We start from the raw sequence: 20,754 nt of genomic DNA, 5'->3' as shown, positions 1-20,754 counted from the left end.
CAGTGTTCATGGCAGTGTTATTTACAACAGCCAGGATGTGGAAACAGCCCAAGTGCCCATCAACAGATGACTGGTTTAAGAAGATGTGGTGTATATTTACAATGCAATATTAGCCATAAAAAATCATGAAATATTGTCATTTGCAGCAACATGGGTGGACCTAGAAAATACCTACCGAGTGAAGTACATCAGACAGAAAGAGACAAGTATTATGTGCTATTACCTATATGTGGGATCTAAAAAATAATGCAAATAAATCTATACATTAAACAAAAACAGATTCACTGACATAGAAAACAAACGGGGTTACCAAAGGGCAAAGGGAGGGGGGAGGGATAAATTAGGAGTATGAAATTAACAGATACAAACTACTATACATAAAATAGATAAGAAATAAGGATTTACTGTAAGGCACAGGGAACTATATTCAATATCTTATAATAAACTATAATGGAAATAATCTGAAATACATGTATATATAATAATCACAGTCGCTATACATCTGAAACCAACACAATATTATGAATCAACGATCAGATCAGATCAGATCAGATCAAATATACTTCAGTATAAAAATTTTAAAAAAGAAATCAACATCCCAGACGCAAAAAGAAATCAGGTGACTGGCCAATCACCTAAACAGTATGGCCTTTTCTTCCAAATGCTCTGATTTTCAAGGCTCAAATGCCCTTTGGTACCAATGATTCTTATCACTTAACTTTAACAGAAAGCCCACAGATCTGTTTCAAAGGAGGGGAGAGGACACTTAATGATCGATTAGCCAGCGCCTGTGGATGGTTCTCCCAGCAATTGTTGATATCTAGATCATTTTTAGGTAAAAAAAAAAAAAAAAAATCACAGTTTAGAACCTATAGAATCTGCTCTTCTTCTTTTGAAAAGGTAATGACACTTTCTCCTCTGTTTAAAGATAAGAAACGGAATGATTCGATTCCCTATTTTAATTAGATTTTATCAACAATGAAAGAAACTTTCAGTTCAGTCCAGTTGCTCAGTCGTGTCCAACTCTGCGACCCCATGAATCACAGCATGCCAGGCCTCCCTGTCCATCACCAACTCCCGGTGGTGAATTTTGCAGAAACCTCTGTTTTTCCTTCTTAGAAAATTTATTATTATGAATACTCTGCACCTTAATTTACCCCTATTTCTTATTTAAAATTTAATTTTCAAAACAGGCTTTCATGTTGGTAAATTTAAAAAATGAGTCAGATGTAGGATGCCCTGGTTCTAATAAACTTGAAACCACATGTCACCCACCAAAGGTGGGCTAACATCGACCAGCAAAGAGCTTGGATGCCTGCCAGCAATGGATGTCAGATGCCAGTCACAGCCCCCAGCTTTCCTCTGAGACTCAGGGCTCGTGAAAGAATCATTCCTTCTAAAAGAGACTGACACTTCATCCGGTTAAAAATCTGAGCCATCAGCTGGGGTTTTATATGCATTCAATGGAAACTATTTACAACAATTTACTCTATGATTCATTCTGATATTTACTGAACATCTAATATTGGCAAGGCCATATGCCAAGTGATTTGAGAAATGCAGCTCCATCTTCAAGGTGTTCATATTAGAAGCAGTATAAATAATGCACAAGACATAACTTTAATACAAGTTCAAAAATGGCAAGGGCTGAACAAAGAGAAAAGCAATGTAGTTAAGGAGTTCAAAGAAGGGAGCTCTTACTCTCTATTAACACTGTAGCTACTTGGGAAGGGAAAATGAACTAATGACTAAGAGGCAGTTTACCATATCATTTGCATATGCTAATACCCACCACACAGCAACCCATCACACTACCTTTATCAAATACTTGCTTCGCTCTGGTCACTGTACTGAGATCCCACAGACAATATCTTATTAAATGCTCACAACATCTTAAAAGTATCATTAATCCCTTTACTGATGCAACAAATGAAGCAAAAACAAAAAACCTAAACTGCCCAAGTTCACATGAGTATGATATTTAAGAGGAGAGATGCAATTCCAGAGTCTTTGCTCTTTCCAGAATCCTGGACTCATCTAGACTTAGGTACCTAGCTAACAAAAACAGCAGTGTCCCACCCTGTATGCAGCAGTAATGGATCCCAGGTCCCCAAGCATGTTCTTACAAAGGGAGCCTTCTCCAACCTCTACATTCCAGTAGACCATCTCCACACAGCCTCGGTGACGTCCTCTTAGTACTGAAGCACTCTTCCACAACAGTTACAGCACAGATATTCCCCTTTTGATAACAGTCATGAGAGTCTCTCCTGCCTCAACAGCATGTTCCAGACAGGTGCTCTGCATTCATCTGGATGTGGCAGCAACAAGGCAACTCAGGAAAAATGCCAGATGTTCCAACGATAGATGTTATCATTATCTATTTTTATTCTGGCAGCTCACTGAGGTTTTTTTTTAATATCATTTTTAGCTGTAAAATATATAGAGAGACCCTCTTATGGTAAAGTCCTGTTTTCTATGAAAAACTTTCACTCTATCAGGCATGAACAGCTTTCCTCTTGATTTGTGTCTGAACCATGAGAAAAAAACATCACAGATGCAGACTGCATTGTACTAAGAACATATGCATGCTTTTAAATCACTTTTATCTTACTTTTTACTAATGTAACCCTGAAACATAAAATATGTCCTTTTTTTTTTTTCATTCACTGTTATGGGAAGAACAGATGGTAAAAGGGTTAGATTAAAGTAATACAGCATGTCCATTAAAATAGCCCCCACTGCTGGGGGTGCTTCCCTCAAACAGGAGTTGTGTTTGCTATGAAGAACGCCTTTGGTTTATACACGTTGGAAATTGCTGGGGGTTTTGTCAAGGATAAACATAAGCGTAAGAGAAAAACTAGTGTCAAAATCAAATGCATTTTAAGATGACAATTATGCAAGTTATTTTGCTAATCTGAAGGGCTGACTGAAAACATTTGCCTGTGAAAATGTAACTGAATAGCAGTCAAATAATAAAGTCAATTTCTAACATGAAAAACTTTACTACCTAGAAATTGTAAATAAATGAAACTGCAAAGAAGATATCAAGAAGACATTATTTGTTTCATTCCTGCACTCCTATTAATGGTAGATAGAAATTTTTGCTTTTACTTCATGTGTAATTTATTGTCTAATTAATCAACAGCAAGAATAATTCAGGAACATTCAGGAACATAATTCAGGAACATACATTAAAAAAGGCTAACTATAACATGATTTCTACATAAGTCTCGCACATGTTTAGCATTGGAAAAGCATCCTCATGAAATTTTAAATGAAATTCTGTTTAATTACATACAACTTCAAAAGAGTTAAGCTTAAGGAAACCTTCAAGGAAAATTAGAGAATGCATTTTAAAAGAAAAAAAGTCAATCTTGAGTCACATCCCAGAGTCAAGGATGACTCCACTAGAGGAACTACACAAAAAATATTTCTGCTTAAACTACAATTAGAAAGCAAATACTGATTCAAAGTTTAATCATTAAGCATTTTAAATACTTAGGCCATTTCTCCCTTCATTTTAGAAAATGGTATAAATCATCATCTTCAATCAGATGAAAGATGACAGTTTTAAAAAATGGGTTCACAAGACTTTTCACTTATTATTTTTATGATCTGCTTCACTCATAGTATATAATCTGTGGTTTTTGTGACATATTTAGCTTTAACCCACATTTTAGTTATTTTTAGTTCAAAGAATCTTTTGGTGAGAAATCTTTCATACCTGTAAGTTCCTGATAAATTTCATGAAGTAGAAACATGGGAAGTTTTTTTATGTACCTCAAATGTGGTTTGAAATGTCATAGGCCTTCTCTTAATCTACCCCCCACAGTTACAAAAATGTCGCTGGGATCTGGTTCAGTCATTTTTCTCACAGAAAAGTAAGTACAGTCGACATCTCATTAGCGGTCAGGGTGACGTGCAGCTGGAACCAGCACTCGGAACCAGAGGCCGGGTTTTCTCCAGGAATCCCCTAGACAGTTCCATATGGAGAGAGCTGTTCCCAACCATGAAATCCACAGTCCACATCCGTCTATAAATCCAAAGGTAAAGTCCCAAAGGCTGGCAGGTATCTTCACTGCACTGAAGATTTTAAACAGGTAATAAACATTTAATTAGGCCCTTTAATGTCCTGGCACACACAGCTGTAAATGATCAAGGAGATCTCAACTTTGCATTGATAATACAGAAGTGGCTCTAGCCCATTGGATAAATCCTGGGTTTCCAGGACCAGTAGCACTAGTTTTAACGGTAATCTTCTTCCCTGATGGGCTTTGAGCATGAGCCAGAACTACTTCCATCTTTTCACTGATACTGTGACTCACTCTCTGATTTTTCACATATAAGTGGCAGATTAGATGAGCTTGAATTAGATGGGTGCAGGTGGTGCCACCTGCTCCAGCCCCTTATTGCAGCTTTGTCTGGCCTTCCATTGGTTTATTCTGAGTCTCGACAAAGGACGGCTGCCCAAGCTGCTCTTGGCACTGTCCTAGACTTGGGCCAACAGATTATTGGCAGGCATATCACTGGCCTTCTGCATGCTGAAAGAGGAGATCTATCAGACTTGTAACTTTGTGAAAAGAAACTAAAGCTCAAAGGCTCTCTACCGAGGTAATCAATTTCAAACTGGTGTCTGTAAATGGAAGGATGGATCTACTTTCTCATCTTCTAAGTCAAGTACAATAAGGAAAACTAAAAAAGCACAAACTGTTAAATAATACACATCCAGACCTTGACCTTCCAGGAAAACACTGCAATTCAATGTGCCATAATGTGCTTAAAGAGGTTTCGTAAAAATCTGTGAAGGATGGATGAGTTAAGGAAATCTAAATTTCTTAGCAAAGATATTCAAATCCAACTTAACTCTACAAATTTCACATTATGACTGGGTCAGATCCCACCAAAAACTGTCAAGTAAGGCATTGCTCTCTTGATTTTGACTATTTGGTTTTAATAAGATTTTATTTGATAGGTTTTCTTAAAATAAATTTTCCTGGGCGTATTTTGATGGTGGATTCAGCCATCCCCCTGCTTCGCCTCTGTTCAGCTGTGGGGCAGAATCACAAATTCCAGCCATCATTTCCATTAAGTCAGAAGCAGAGGCTTTCCATTTGATTTAGCACAGCTGCTTTGCCCACTGCCCAACTTCTTTTTTGACACTAACTCTCCCCTAGATCCAAACCATCCTATGTTATGAAAGAGAGATGTGTTTAACATGAATTATGCCTTATAGCCAGGGATCTGTGGGGATGAGAGGTAGGCTGCAGCTGTGCTTTGGGGGGCTGGGTAGGATTTAAGAAGCTCAACAGGAAAGGTGTCCTTAGGCGAGTACACAGCTAGGGTGGAGAATTGATGTGGTGGGGCTAGAGGTGGCTGACAGATGCAAAGATGTAGCCAGGACCAGGTTGTGGAGATTGGGCTTCATACTATAACCAACATAGAGCCTCTTTAGGTTTTTAAGTAGGGCTTGGGGGGAAGGGGGTGAGCAGTGGGTACACAATTAAAACGGTATTTCAGGAAGCTTACTCTGGCAGAAATGATTAGAGACCAAAAGAACAATAGGAGGCTGATGAAGTAGTCTAAATGTGACGTGTTCTGAAGAGCCCAGAACTGGACAAAGATAGTGGGCATGGGATAGAGGAGGAGCTAAGGGTCAGGAAAGATCATGAAGGAACATGACCTGCACAAGGCCTTTTGTGCCCAGAGGTTTGGTCAAAAACCAAACCAAACAAACCAAGAAACCAAAATTTTAAGAGACTTTTCCCTTTCTTATGGAAGACAACTATACAGTACCATAAATGCACTTAGATTATTAAAAGAATAAGAGAGTTATCTAGAAAGTATCTACTGATCATGGGAATTGGACCCTGGAACTAGGGCTGAGCCCATAAACAAAGACATGTTTCTGAGATGGAAGGCCAAACAGCATTGCTTCTACAGTAAGTTCCGTACGTACAAACAAACTCTGTTCCAAGAGTACAGTTATAAGTCCAATTTGTTTGTAAGTCCAACAAAGTTAGCCTAGGTACCCAACTAACACAATCAGCCATATAGTACTGTACTGTAATATGTTCATAATACTTTTCACACAAATAATAAACAAACAAATAAGAAAGAAAACATTTTTACTCTTTCGGTACAGTACCTTGAAAAGTACCAGCTACGTCACTGCTGCTTTTGTGCTTGCTTCTGGACATCCTGGGCTTGAAATGAAGAAACTGTTCTACTGTACTCTATACAGTACTGTACAGTAAAGTACACAAAAGCACAACCATCTCTAGAGGATGCACGTGCATGACAATGTGCATGAACTAACTCACATGATCGGACATGTGAACACACGTTCTCACTATTAGACAGTTCACAACTTGAAGGTTTGTATGTAGTGGACTTACTGCATAGATACCTCAGGGCAATCATTTTGTAATCAAAACACACACATACACACACAGAGTAAATATCAGTTGTCACTTCTCTCTGTGGTTGCACTGGAGATGACAGTGGAGACATGGAGACTAGAAAGCCCACTCCAGGACAAGATGCAGATGGTTCTCTGCCTTAGAATGTGAGCCAGAGAACACTTGTTCAAAGTTTTGCCCTTGAAAGAGCTTCTAGATTCTACCACATTTAACTCCTCCTTAGCAGGTAGGTATTTGATTTGTACTGCAAGATTTTGTATTTGTGAAAGCATCCTTAGGTTTTTTTGCATGTGTATCTTTTGCTTCTTTACATAGGTTATAAATTCCATAGTAGCTGACATCCCATTCCAGTACTTTTGCCTGGAAAATCCCATGGACGGAGGAGCCTAGTGGGCTGCAGTCCATGGGGTCTCGAAGAGTCGGACACGACTGAGCGACTTCACTTTCACTTTTCACTTTCATGCATTGGAGAAGGCAATGGCAACCCACTCCAGTGTTCTTGCCTGGAGAATCCCAGGGACAGGGGAACCTGCTGCCATTGCACAGAGTCAGACACGACTGAAGTGACTTAGCAGCAGCAGCAGCAGAATATTTTCCCTCCTTGGGGTTTTTAATGTCTCTATAGGCAACCAACAAAGTATCCACCTTCTTCTTAAAGTCTTTACTTATCCATTCATTCATTTCATTAATATTCAGTGAGTGAATAAGTGGAGGACACACAGATGCTGGGTCAAGGTAGGGGGCAGGTATGAAATAGACACAGTTACTACTTTCAAAGATATTATAGTCCAAAAGAGAAGCTCTGACATATCCAGAAGGCAGTAGAAGATAGATTATTCTAAATAGAGGCACAAAGGAGAAAGTTATATTTCATGAAAGAGGTAGCATTCAGTCCTTAGATGATAGGCAGAATTTTGAAAAATAGAGGCAACGCAGGCAGAATAAATGCATAAGCACAAGCATGGGGGCAGGAAAGGACAAGGCATTCAGCAAAGAGGGAGCAGAGAAGTCTGGCTGGATCACAGGGTTCATGTAATTTAGGACTCAATTATAGGTAACCTTGAGTGACAGCTAGGACTGTGGCAATTCTCCAAACACTAACATGATCAGTGGTCCTTTAAGGTCAACCTGAGAAGCAGGAAAGGCTGAAAATGAAAAATTTCCAAAGTGGACAGAAAATTAAGATGAGCTCCGATCTCCAGCGTGACAGAGCTCCTGGGACACAGGCAGTGGGAGAAGAAGGATAAACGGGTAAGGGGCGAAAGCACAACTGGAGGTGGAGAGTGAGTCTGGTCTTTGACGGGGCACCCAAGAGGTTCAGGGCCTTATTCACTGTCAGCCTGCAGCCCCCCTGCAAACCTTGCAAACAGGAATAATTTTTTTTTAGTATTTATTTATTTATTTGGCTTAGTTGGGGCATACAGGATATAGTTCCCTGACCTGGGATCAAACCTGTGCCCTTTTCATTGGGAGGACTGAGTCTTAGCCCCCAGACCACCACGAAGTCCCAAAACAGAAATAAATTTGAACCTGCTGGAAACACCCCAAGGTATGAGGGTCTCTAGGCCTAGAGGCTACTGTCAGCTTCCAACTCCCACCTCCAGTTCACTGCTGGAAGGACAGAGGAGCCCCCAAGACACCACCAGAGCTTCACCACTGCCAATGATGCCTTTATCACATACATGCTACACTGTGTTTAAATTTTTCGTTTACATTTTTATCTCCCCCACTGAATCTGTAAGCCTTCTGGGGAAAGGGCCATATACCCAGGTCATCTCAGTTCTCCTGTTTCTTTATCCACCTATCTTATCAACTTCACTCATCTATCAATTCATTTACCTACTCACTCAATATGTTCTAAGGGCTTTTGGGTACCCAAAGCAATCTCGTTATCAAGGGCAAAATCTCCTGTCCTCAAGGATCTTAAAGTCTCCATTTACTGCCTCCGAATTTTCCTCCTTTCATCTTCTAATAATAATCTCCTGATATTTCTATAGAACAGGTGATATCTGAAGTTCCGACATAACCATAAAACATAAAAAGCCTGTACAGTATAAGAATTTCAGAGAAGATAACTTTTTTTTTTTTTGCAAGATGCATTACAGTTTTTGTTGTTAATGGTCAAGGATTACATGTTTTCATGTAACATATAAAACATGAAATGAAGGGCTATCTATCCTAGTATTGATAAAAGTATTGATACTATGTGTCAATAGTATCACCAAGGGAAATTCTTGGTCCTTCTTTTCTCTGTAGCTTAAAAGTCAGCATAGGAGTCACCGGTGTATTTTTTGAGGCCAGAAAGAACCTTTGTAGGAAGAAATCTTCTACCTTCACTGAAAGGAAGCCAGATTGCTGGCAGTGAAAATTAAGAGGGTTCTGTGGGATTATTTAAGGTAACAGATGTGGAGTTAAACCTCCAGGTGTTACAGTGTATCTGTAACAAGATATTAAATGCTTTCAGATTTCAGAAGCATACATAGTTTTATGCACTGTTATTATAGAATTATATAGTGTATTGCTTATTACTGACTAGGGAGAAAGCAAGAGAAGGGCAGAATGAGGCAATAAAACAGGAGGGCACGCACTGTCTCTAATAAATGTAACAACTATAAACATGCCAAGAGGAAAAGTTTCAAAGGAAACTAGAATCAGGAGGCAATTTATTCATGATTGATGTGGCTACACTATGTCAAGATAACTCACAACTGTATTGGAGTAGCCATGACTAGTTCCTTCAAAATAGATGGAAGAGACTCTAGCAATTGCTAGAGGTAAGGTCTGAAAAATAAATTCCATAAACTCAATATTTTTAATTCAACAGAACTGTGAAAAACATAAGTTGCTATATTCATGAATATAAACCCAGTAACAATAAAATACAACTTTCATATTGTTAAGATAGCTCTACAGCAGCACAGTAGCTACCTACAGAATCTTTGGGAGTTATCTATAATATTTCTTACAACAAATCTTTCAAAACCATTCAAAACAGTTTTGACCTCTCTTGTCCCGAGTAATACATAGAGGTACAAAGGTGACCGAGTCATTCATTAAGTGACTATAATGTAATCAAGCCTAAAATCATTCCCAAGGGCATCTCATACCAAGTGGGGACCTGAAAGTTCATCTACGACTGCAGACTGAGTAGTGACAGTGAATTACAATTTGTGCATGTCTCACATCTTCAAGTAAGGGTGCCTAAATAATTCCAAAAAGCAGTGGTGCTGTTTGCTATTCATCAAATGTCTGTTAGAAATTTCCGGATATGCCTAATACATAATAGAGCAAAGAGCTTAATAAATAATATTGATAGCATCATTACATCATTTTCATACCTAATAAAAAGCACAAGATGTTACCTTATGAGCTCAATTTTTTTTTTTTTTTTTTGCTCTGGAAACAGCCTCTTGAAAAATCTGAAGAGAATTTGTGTACTAAAAATATGTAAACATGGAAATAACAAAAAGTAAAAGATTGTATTTTTGAGAGGAGGAAGAAGAATTTAAAATTAAATACTATGAAAATCTTCATCATTTTGTAAATAAAAATATATTTATTATGCATCTATTATTGTCACTAAATACAAAATGTAAGCTTTAAAATACAATTTCAGAGACTTCCCTGGTGGTCCAGTAGTTAAAAATCTGCCTTCCAGTGCAGGGGACAAGGGTTCAATCCCTAGTCCAGGAACTAAGATCCCCCATGCCATGGGGTAACCAAGTCCTCACACTACAACTAGAGAGCCTATGCTCCACAACAAAGACCCAGTGCAACCAAATATATATAATTTCAAAAATAAATCTATAATGATCAAAATACATCTATAATGAGAAGAGGTACAAGCAGTCAAGGATAAAAATAATTTAACCTTCCTTCCTCTACAGTGCTTTTCACTGCAGTTGAGAACTTTAGCTCAGACCCCCGCTAGACTCACCCAGGACTATGAAAATGAGCCTCCCGAGTAGTCTGCCTTGCTTCAGCCACCTTAATGCTTCATTTCCAGTTCAAAACCTTTACTGGTTTTCCATACAACAAAATCCAAATGCCTTGACCTCACAGATATTTGGCACCAATCAATGAATGTTTCCAAACATATAACCCCTTGTCCTTAACCACAGGGACCCACTCTCCCCCACTTCACCAGTCACACTCAGGGTGTTCCTGCATCTCTTTAGAATCCTGGTCTTTCTGAAGTGTCCTCTCCTTTCCCTTATGTGCATATACCTGAATTCTACCCCCAGAGCTAGGTCAACAACCCTCCCCAGGCATATAGACTGACATCTCTCTTGAAGCCTTTTGTATACATCATCCTCTATATGCCCCTCATTCTAGTTCATAACTTATCATTCCAACTGTACTGAAACACTTAAGGGCGTTTCTTATACCACTTTTTTATAGTCTAGCACCTACTCAACTGCTATCCCCATTCACCACAATGGCCAGCATAGCATCGCTCTAGTGTAGGCACTCAGCTAGCACTGACTGAAGCAACACATAATAGCAATAATGCAAGAAAGTTGAAAAATAAGTATTCTTCAATAATATAAGAGCGATTTGGACCAAATAAGACTTTTGAGAAGCTACATTATTTTCTTTTCTTTAAAATTTCTGAGGATGTAGGATTCCAGATGGCAGTACTGAGCTGCTTCCTTTCAGCAGAAATGGATGAGTTTGCCCTGATGTCACGCTTTTCCCCTGTGTCGCCCCAGAGGACCCGCTGTTTACCTGAGGACAATCGTCCTAGGACAATTCACTGCAAAGGCTGTTCCCTTTTCTGTCTACACGCATGGCTCCCTGAAAGCAGAGACTGTGTTCCATTTCTGATCTCTACATATCAGTAGTCCATGTGCTAGGAACTCAGTCAGTGATTGACCTAGCACCATCATTATCTAAAGCAAACGCAATTAAAGAATAACCTTTACTAGGCACATAAATGTTAAGTAAACTTAATTCATGACTGAGATTTCAAATGAGACACAGGGCCAAAATTCTAAGGACTGCATTTATCTAAGAATTAACACAAGAATGAACATTTTAAAAAGTCAAGAGAAACTCTATGTGAACACAGGTGTGTGCACGTGAATGATTTTTATGCATCATAGTACATTTCTAGAAGAAACCACCATTTTGGAGAGGGAAAAAGAGGAAATAGTGGGTGATTTTCTACTTTCCACTCTTCTGTATTGCTTAAAAAAAAAACAAAAAACTATGAAACATGTACAATTTCAAATTAACTCCTCCTCACATGAACCCAAGGAGCAGTCTAATGGTAGTTAAAACATTTTTTTTTTAATGTGTAGATAGTCTAACATTGTTTGCTAAGTTGCTTCAGTCATGTCTGACTCTTTGCCACCCTATGGACAGTAGCCCTCCAGGCTTCTCTGTCTATGGGATTCTCCAGGCAAGAATACTGGAGTGGGTTGCCATGTCCTCTGCCAGGGGATCTTTCAGACCCAGGTATCAAATCTGTATCTCCTTTGTCTCTTGCATTGGCAGGTGGATTCCCTTGCCACCTGGGAAGCCCTAGTCCAACATTAGTATAAACTAGAGAAATTTTAGACTTAAGAGCTGAGGTGAAATAAAATGTAGATGGTGAGGTTTTGGAAGCTCAGTGGGGATATTTGGATTTTGTAGCGGGATATTTGGGTTTTGTAGCTTTATTTCTCTGTAACAATGGACAAATTCCTTCTTAACTTAGTATTTCCTAATTTAAATTTTTCTTTCATTTATGTGTCCAGCACTCCTATCCATATAAGGATAAAATTACCCAAAGGAGTAATTCATTCTTCCAAGTAACAAAAAGAGACAGTAAAACTCTTTCCCCAAGGTATGAGATAGTAATAAATAAAGCTTCTCAGATACTCAATAAAAAGAAGCAACTCCTCCTCTACAGTAACTTGAACTAAAATGCACTTTATACATAAAGTGCTCAGTCTTCATAACTGAATGTTTACATTGAAAAATGTCCAGGCATCACACATCTACTCCTCTTTACACTTTGTCAGGGTAAAGAAATCTGGTCTTGGTGGGAGATTTGAAACCATGTGACAGCAGTCCCTTGGGACACAGATCTCATCTTCACATACCAAGCTAAAATAATCTAGCAAATAGTAGCTTCTTAGTGACCCATGAGCTCAACAAATGACACTTCCTCAAACAGTACATACTTGTTGACGTTAACAGAATTAAAAATGTTCTGATAAGTAAGGAAATAATAGTTTCTGGACTCTCTAGATTGCCATTTTTACTTCAAAAAATTAAAAACACAAATGATAAAGACCACCTTGATGAAAAATCTCCGAATCCTGGTTGGTTTTCTACCAGCCCAGGAATCATCTCCTGAATTACCCTAATGAACTGCAGGAATTGGGACATGGTGCCCTTAAAGAACGGAGAAGGCAACGGCACCCCACTCCAGTACTCTTGCCTGGAAAATCCCATGGACAGAGGAGCCTGGTAGGCTACGGTTCACGGGGTCGTGAACAGTCGGACACTACTGAGCGACTTCCCTTTCACTTTTCACTTTCATGTTGGAAAAGGAAATGGCAACCCACTCCAGCGTTCTTGCCTGGAGAAGCCCAGGGATGAGGGAGCCTGGTGGGCTGCCATCTATGGGGTCGCACAGAGTCGGACACGACTAAAGTGACTTAGCAGAAGCAGCCCTTAAAGAAAAGGATGGTCACAGGGTACCAGGAGTGAAAAATCCTCAGTTCTGTCCTACTTCCTTCAGGCCAGGAGAGAGTTGTGCCTACATTTGACATAGACAAGTTTCTATATCACAGAGGCTGATAAGGAAAAACATTCTTTTCTTCCTTCCAACCATCAGGACTTGTCTTTGTACCTTGCGGTGTTTCTGGAATACCTCCTCTGGGTCTCATCAGCTCACCACCTTGCAAAGATGAGAAGAGGGCTGCTTTTTCTACCATTCCTGCCATCTGGAAGACCCTCTTTGTTTCATTCCTCCCCATAAACAGTCCATCTGTGCTCAAATCTCATGGTGAAATGTACCCTTGATCTTTTGCCTCCACCTCTTAATTTATCCTTCGACTTCAGTTCCTGTCCTAAGATTCCATTTTTCTACATCAAGCTCTCATTTTCCATATTTTTCTATGCTTGCCCCATCTTTCTGGTTAATCGTTGTTGAGGAAAACACTCAGGACTATTCTCCTTGAAAATACAGTTATGGTTTTGACTGCAATGAATCCTCTCACAACCTTCATATAAAAGCAGTAAACCACAAGATCACTTCGAATTTTTACTAGCATAGTTATTTTAAAGGAAGAAGATATTTTTAGAAAGCTTTCCAGATTTATAGAAGTTTTAAATGTATTAAAGCCAGATAATTAATTCCAAACAGCTTCAATACTTCCTCCACTGCGAGACCAAACCAAGTCACAGAAAAAGAAAACTGCCAAGTGGCACTGCACCTACCTGAGGGTATGGGGAAGTCCTGGATTTGGACTTTGAGCTGGAGAGCCTGGACTTGGCCCCCTTCCTGCTGTCAGTCAGGGCAGGAGTGGAGCTGCCTGCGTAGGAGAAGGCTGGTTTGGAGGCTGCGATCTGATCCAGGGAGAGCTGCAGCCCTTTGTATTCCGTGTCCCTGCAGGGTGAAAAGACACAGCCCTTAATCGGCCACCACAGGAGACAGATACACATATTCTCTTACTGGAAATGACAGTCATTCATATTTGAAGAGGAATCAAGTGAAAGTTAGCCATATAACTGGATTCCACAAACACCTTGATTATTTTGGAAGTACCTAATATTTAACAAATCTCTGTGAATGTAGCTGCCAAATTATATGATATGCTCATGAAGATGCCTTGATTAAAATATACATTGTTCATTATTTTTATATAGTAGAAAATAAATCTAGAATTCCAGTTCTCTGAGCTTTTGTGTCCTTGCTGGTGAGTTATGCATTATAAAGTCTAAAGATTTTCTATTTGTGGGATGAGCTCAGCAGAAAACTGACCAACTGATGCTGTCTGATGGTTGACAAAAAGAATGTCTTTTATCAGCTGTTCCTTGATCAGTCATCCTGGGTAAACATTCCAAATACCCATATGGCTAGCAAACTAGGGTATCCAGGCTAACTAGTTAAAAATCCTTTTTCAACAGGCTAACTAATTCAGTTACCTGAGGATATACTTTGCCACCAGTTCTTTCTACTCCTTTACTCAGTAAGTATTTATTAGGCTCCTAAAATATACCAGACTTTGTGCTATATGGAGATGAAAGGATGAATAAGGCATGTAGAGCCCCCTACCCTTGTGCAGATTACAATCTCTTGAGGAGAAGAAACAATAAAGAAATAAACATAATGACTGCAGGCTGTGATGTGACAGGGGAAAAAGTGTATCTCAAGAGTTCACTGAGAAGGTACTGCTGAGGTGTTCAGGGACTAAAGATGACAGCTTGGCCCTGCCCACAGCTACCAACCACCTCAGCCTGCTCCCAGGCAGCAGGAAGTCTCGGCTGAATCCTCGGGTTTCATAAGAGGCTATCAATCCTTCCCACTGGCAGCCAAAATAAAATGTTTCAGAGTCTTCCTTATGAGGACTCATGGGAGAATCTTCTCTCAGGTTCCAGAACTAGCCCGGCTGCTTCTGAGTAATTGATCTCTTTTTATCTCACAAGCACTGTGAATCATATCATGCGTCATGTTTCCTTCTTTGCAATGAAGTCAAAAAGCCCTGAGCCCAAGTTCGATGTGTCACCACCTCTAGCAAGTGTACAAATCCTCATGGCATGAATTCTGTGCAACAAACTCCACTGTCTCTTTATTTTTTTTCTTATATTATTTTTCCTTTCTCTAATGGGTTTACCTTTTTAAACATTCTGTATGCATTTTCCACGCTCTTCAGATTAAGATAGCTATGTTAAGTGTAGTATTTGATAAAATTATACACGTAAGAGTGGTTGGCAGATCTCCACCGTTCAGTGACTATCATTTACCTTCTTGTCCTTCTCCCTATCTGTCCTGCTACAGAGAGATCAGGCAAAGGCAAAAGTATAATTCAGGCAAGGAGTTCCTCCCCAAGTGACCAGAAATAGAAGCCAGCTAAAACAGGGCCAATAATATCACTACTACTAACTGGAGGGTAGTGATCAGTTCAGTTCAGTTCAGTGATGCTATGCTATGCTAGATGTCATCAAATTACAATGGTTTCATATCAAATAGCTCATCTACTCAGAAACCAACATAATTCTGTAAAGCAATTATCCTTCAATTAAAAAATAAACTTTTTTAAAAAGACCAAAAAAAAATTCTCCTTATGTGAGTAACAAAAATTTAGAAGGTAGGCATGCAATTTGTCTTTTGGGTTTTGGGGGATCTGATTACCTCACTGGTCTGTTATATGCTCTCCTTAACTCCCAAGAACCACACACAGAGCAGATTCTGAGCACTCGCTGGTCAGAAACTCATTGCCTGCCAAAATGTGGCACCCATCTATTTTTCTGACAATATCTCAGAATTTTCCTTCATTAGCCCCTTGCTTCATCCAGAATAGTTCTCCTCAGACTGATCTTATACTTTCTTGACTTTCTGTTTCTTAAAATCCCTCTTATAAAGAACTACCTTAAGTCATACTCACCTCTAGAAAGCCCTTCCCGGGTGCTAAACCCATCCATTCCTTCAGGATGTGTTTACTGAGCACCTCTGTAGTGGCCGTGGGGGGACAGCAATGAACATAAGGACTAAGTTACTACCTTCATGACCAAGGCACTGGGGCCAGTTCCCGAGGGAAGTGAGGAGGGAACCAGAAGGTTACCTCTTTCCTCCTCAAATCTTATTTTTCAAGGGATTATATCTTATCTTGCCCAGTGGATTCTGAGTTCCTGGAAGACTACTGTCAAGAGCTATTTTGCCTGTTCCAATGGCAACTGGCACAGTAGTTCACCTAGGTGGAAGAGGAAGAAGGTAAGGATGCAACTAAAAAAGGATTGCTTTCTTCAGTGACTGCTAATAACCTGAAACCCAACAGACTTTCTCTGTGGAAAAGACCCCTGTGGGCGGTGAGTCCCCAGACACACCTGACCCTGAGGCCACGTGCATGTGACAGTGAGCAAGCTAGGCGCTGGCAGGAGGCAGGGCTCCCATCCTTGACCATATTCTGTGTCAAAATGTACTTCCGTCCACTGGACAGTGGAGTATCCACTCAGCCTCTAGAACTAACAGCAAGAAACATGTACCTCTGAAAATCAACTAACTAATTTTTGTCAATTCATTCTTAATGCAACATTTCAGCACAGAGATGTACAAGCAGAGGCTACAGGATTCACTTTTCTCTTACACACTATCAGACCCCAGAGTATGCATCTTAGACATTGAAAAAGTCCAAAATTTTTGCATAGTTTCCAACCAATGAAATACTCCAAATTAAATAGGCTTAAATAAAGTTTGAAAGCCAATTAATGATTGTAAATTCTACATATTCATATGAAAAAGCTAATAAATATAAAAAGTCATACTTTGAATTTTTTTTTTTTTTGGCCACATTGTGGCATGTAGAACTTCCTTAACCAGGGATTGGACTCATGCCCCCTGCAGTGGAAGTCCAGAATCTTAACCACTGAACAATCAGGGAAGTCTCCAAAGAGTTATACTTTGGATACACCAATAAAAATATTAATGTTTTGGTGCACCAAAAAATACAAAAAAGAATTCATCAAAACTGAGCAGAAGATCATGAAGTCAAGTAGATCACAGTGTGAGCCTCTTACTGTGTGATAACCTGTCTAGACTTCAATTTCCTCTTTACACCTCATAGGGATGTGCTGAGGTTCAGATGAAACCCTGTGAAAAGCTCATTGCACAGTGCTAGAAGATAATACATGCTTAATAAATAGTATGGTTTCCACCCCCTAGGGCACTTTTTGGCACCCGCTTTCCCCAGAGCTAAGGTTCACCTTGATAGCAATTGTAATACGTTTCATTCCAAACACCTCCCTATGACATATTTCTTTCCTTTCTATCCCAAACTCATTTTGATTTGCTCTGTTCCTTTTTACCCTCTAAACTCTATTATAGTGTGGCCAAAATATTTATTAAGTTAATTAAGTTTTTTATTGCTAAGTCACCAAATGAAGACCATAGCACAACACAGACGCAGCATTCTGAGATGAGTGCTTCTCTGTTCGGGACTCTAACAGCTCAAAAGATGTGTCAGGATGAAAAGCACAATAAAAAAATACCCACTTAAAGACTTTTCAAATACGGTTGATGTGCTGCCAAGAGCCGCTCTGAATGGTGGATTCACTGAGAACAAAGCATTTGTTTTACTGTTACAATTCTATTAAACTGAGTATTTCATTTGTATAGATTAAAGGTCTAGATACTGATGGGAATCACATTACGAGTTCCATTTCCTTCCTCCAAACTCAGACACAAAGAAGAGTCTGGCTCCCCCTCCCCCTCATCCCCTAGAGAGATGCATTCTAGTATCACACACATATCCTTAAAGGTAGGTGTACACCTAGGAAAGTCGGTCAGTGCTTCCCTGGGCAGTAGGACAAAATAAAATACGTGGGTGCACAGATCTTAGCCCCTGAAATGAGTATGGAGCTTGACTTAGCTGATTTTAATAAAGGAAGAAGTCAGCCCTGGTCAAGCTTTCTTGAGAAGTGCCACATGGGTCATATTCAGGACCCCACAGGTAACCCTCTTAAGGGCAGCTCTCCCAGATACTTATCAAAAGCTTAGCAAAAGAGGAACTGTAGCATATGCCATTTGACACATTTTTCAAAATGGCTGTTGATACCAATTTACTTTGTATTTTTCTCCTTTTAATGACTTGAACCAGCTCTGTAGACATCCTCAGGTACCCAGGCTCTAAAAGCAATGTGAAACAGGTAATTTGCAATCACTAGGCCTTGCAGTTTGTCAATCTCATCCATATTTGCATAGACCAAAGTAATCCTCTTATTCCACTACAGACAGCCAGAAATCATTCAATTTGCAGAATTAACCATCTGAGTCTACTCCAAACTTTATAATAGTCATATACATATTTAGAACTACTCAAATTCCAACTGAATAAAAAGGGGCTATTTTTGCATCATTGGTCTCCTCAGCCTCTCCTTAAGCAATATCCCATGACCACTCACAAGGCAAATGCCAACTTGTGATATGGGAAGCTCAGAGTGATGCCCTCTTGCAAAGCAAATAAAAGATGTCTTCACTGCTGAAAGGTACGGTCAGCTTCAGAGAGATGCGTCAATGTCACGTCTATCGTTTTGACTGGGAGCCTGGCATTCTCTATGCCGACAGCAGCACCAACACATGTATGACCCTTGAAGCGAGTTGGAGTGAGTGCACAGAGAAGTAATCAACAGCATTTGATCAGTTCATGTTGAGTCAAGATTCTTTGCAAGAATTTCCCTCTTCATCTCTACCTTACCCTATACTGCTTTTATTTTAGATTCCTGAATTTTTGCTTCTGTCCTATCAGTTTGGGAGCTGGCCATTCTGGAGTTTGTTGACTTTATGTTATGTGGCGATTCTTAAAAGATGTTGCCAGATTTCCCAATTGAGCTACATTTTTTTAAACAGCTGAAGGTGATCAAATTACTGAGGAAAACGTGGAAACAAAGACATACAATTGATTTGGCTCCAAAGGCGCTGACTGAAATAAGCAGAGGATTGCATTAAACCGTGATCGGATTAAGTAGGAATGACTGTGCCTTATACTAAACTTTTTAATTGGATTCTAGAGTCACTGTTACACGAAGTGCATGACCTTCTTTATATTCTGGCAGAGTTGCAGCCTGGCCACTGGGTAAACCTCCGCAGCAGAGAGACCTACTTTCTGTTTCATTTTCAGGCTCCCATGGAGCCCAGCAGAGATAGCTGATAAGGAGGATTCCATACTGTGAGGGGTTCATGAACGAAGACAATCTGCTGGGAAATTAGGCGAAGGCACCCTTGGAAATGTAATAGTCTCATACTAATAAGTGGATTTGTGTTTGCTCCTTGTGGTTTTCTCCGTTTGATTTGGTGATTTTAATAGTTCCCCAAAAGTCTTGGGTTTTATGTAAACATTGCCTCTGCCTAGAAACCTCTTTCTCCTCCATTTTGTAGGTTTCGTCCAATATGCTATGGAGTGGACAGCCCCACAAGGGTAAAGGGTGGTTTACCCTTCCCATATGTGACAGTAAATATTACATAATAGTCAATGAGGTTTACCATCATGTTGTGATTTCAAGAAGGAAAAGCAGGGGTATAAACAACAGGCAAACAGCAACAACTAAAAAGTAAGTCAAGAACTGTAACGTAAGATGTGGCAAAACCAACCATCCTCACAACAGGGATAGCATAATGCATTTGTGCAAACCCACGACACAGACTGAAATACAGCTAAGACAGACTGCACACGCTGCACCTAACTCTTCCCTTCCCCGCACTGGCCACAGTGATCTCTCCCTGCTCTCTCTTCTGAGGCCCTATACCAGTCACTGCCCCACCACTCACTCGGCACTTATTCTCTCTCACGTGAATGGAATATCTAATGACGTGTGTGGGTGCCTGCATACTAAGTCACTTCAGTCATGTTGGACTCTTTGTGACCCCATGGACTGTAGCCCACCAGGCTTCTCTGTCCATGGGATTCTCCAGGCAAGAATACTGGAGTGCACTGTCATGCCCTCCTCCAGGGGATCTTCCTGACCTAGGGATCTAACCCATGTCCCTTCAGTTTTCTGCAGTGACAGGCATGTCCTTTACCGCTTGCGCCACCTGGGAAACCCATCTAACGACAACCTCCTACATTTTTTCTCTTCTAATGGTCTCTGTTTTCTGTCTTGCAATATATCTTACAGAGAACAAACACTCACTTGCAAATGGTTGACAAAATAATTCTCACTGCAATAAACTGTCATTCTTCTCCGATCCAAATGACGCAAAATTTAAAAACTGGCAAAACTTTCTACATATATGGGAAAGAAATATCTGCTAAGTAAGCAAGTTTATGTGAGGGATTTTTAAATTCCCAGCTTATAATTAATAATAATCATTCTGAAATTCTGTGTGATCTTAAATCAAAGAAACTAATCATATGCTACCATTTTAGTGGTATGTATATTAACTGCACTTTTAAAAAATCAAGTTGTGATGCAAGCATCACATATGTGATATTAGGGAAACTAGAACACTAAATCAATTTCATCCTCAACTATGTCTTTAGAACCATTAGAGTCGTATTGAAGGGGTGAGTAGTAATAGTGCTTTAAATCCCCAGAGATATACTTCTAAAAATCAGTAAGAAATATGTATGCAATAGAAAAATATAAAAAGGCTGTAAACAATGCACAAATTGCTGAGAAATAACTC

General features: G+C 39.7%; 1 protein-coding gene across 2 annotated transcripts in view; it reads right to left on the bottom strand.

The window, feature by feature from the left end:
- SIM1 (SIM bHLH transcription factor 1) overlaps positions 1–20,754 on the bottom strand; it is a 70,087-nt gene that overhangs the window by 14,925 nt on the left and 34,408 nt on the right. For both annotated transcript variants that reach the window (XM_086316377.1, XM_086316378.1), the window contains exon 10: positions 13,854–14,022. In XM_086316377.1, coding sequence (XP_086172503.1) covers positions 13,854–14,022 — 169 coding nt within the window. The remainder of the gene's footprint in view (positions 1–13,853; positions 14,023–20,754) is intronic.

This window comes from Bos grunniens, chromosome 9 (assembly GCF_055505025.1).
Source record: "Bos grunniens cultivar Pamir isolate PY7600 chromosome 9, Bosgru_T2T1.0, whole genome shotgun sequence".
Lineage (NCBI taxonomy): Eukaryota > Metazoa > Chordata > Mammalia > Artiodactyla > Bovidae > Bos > Bos grunniens.
This window is presented reverse-complemented; position numbering and strand designations above follow the sequence as displayed.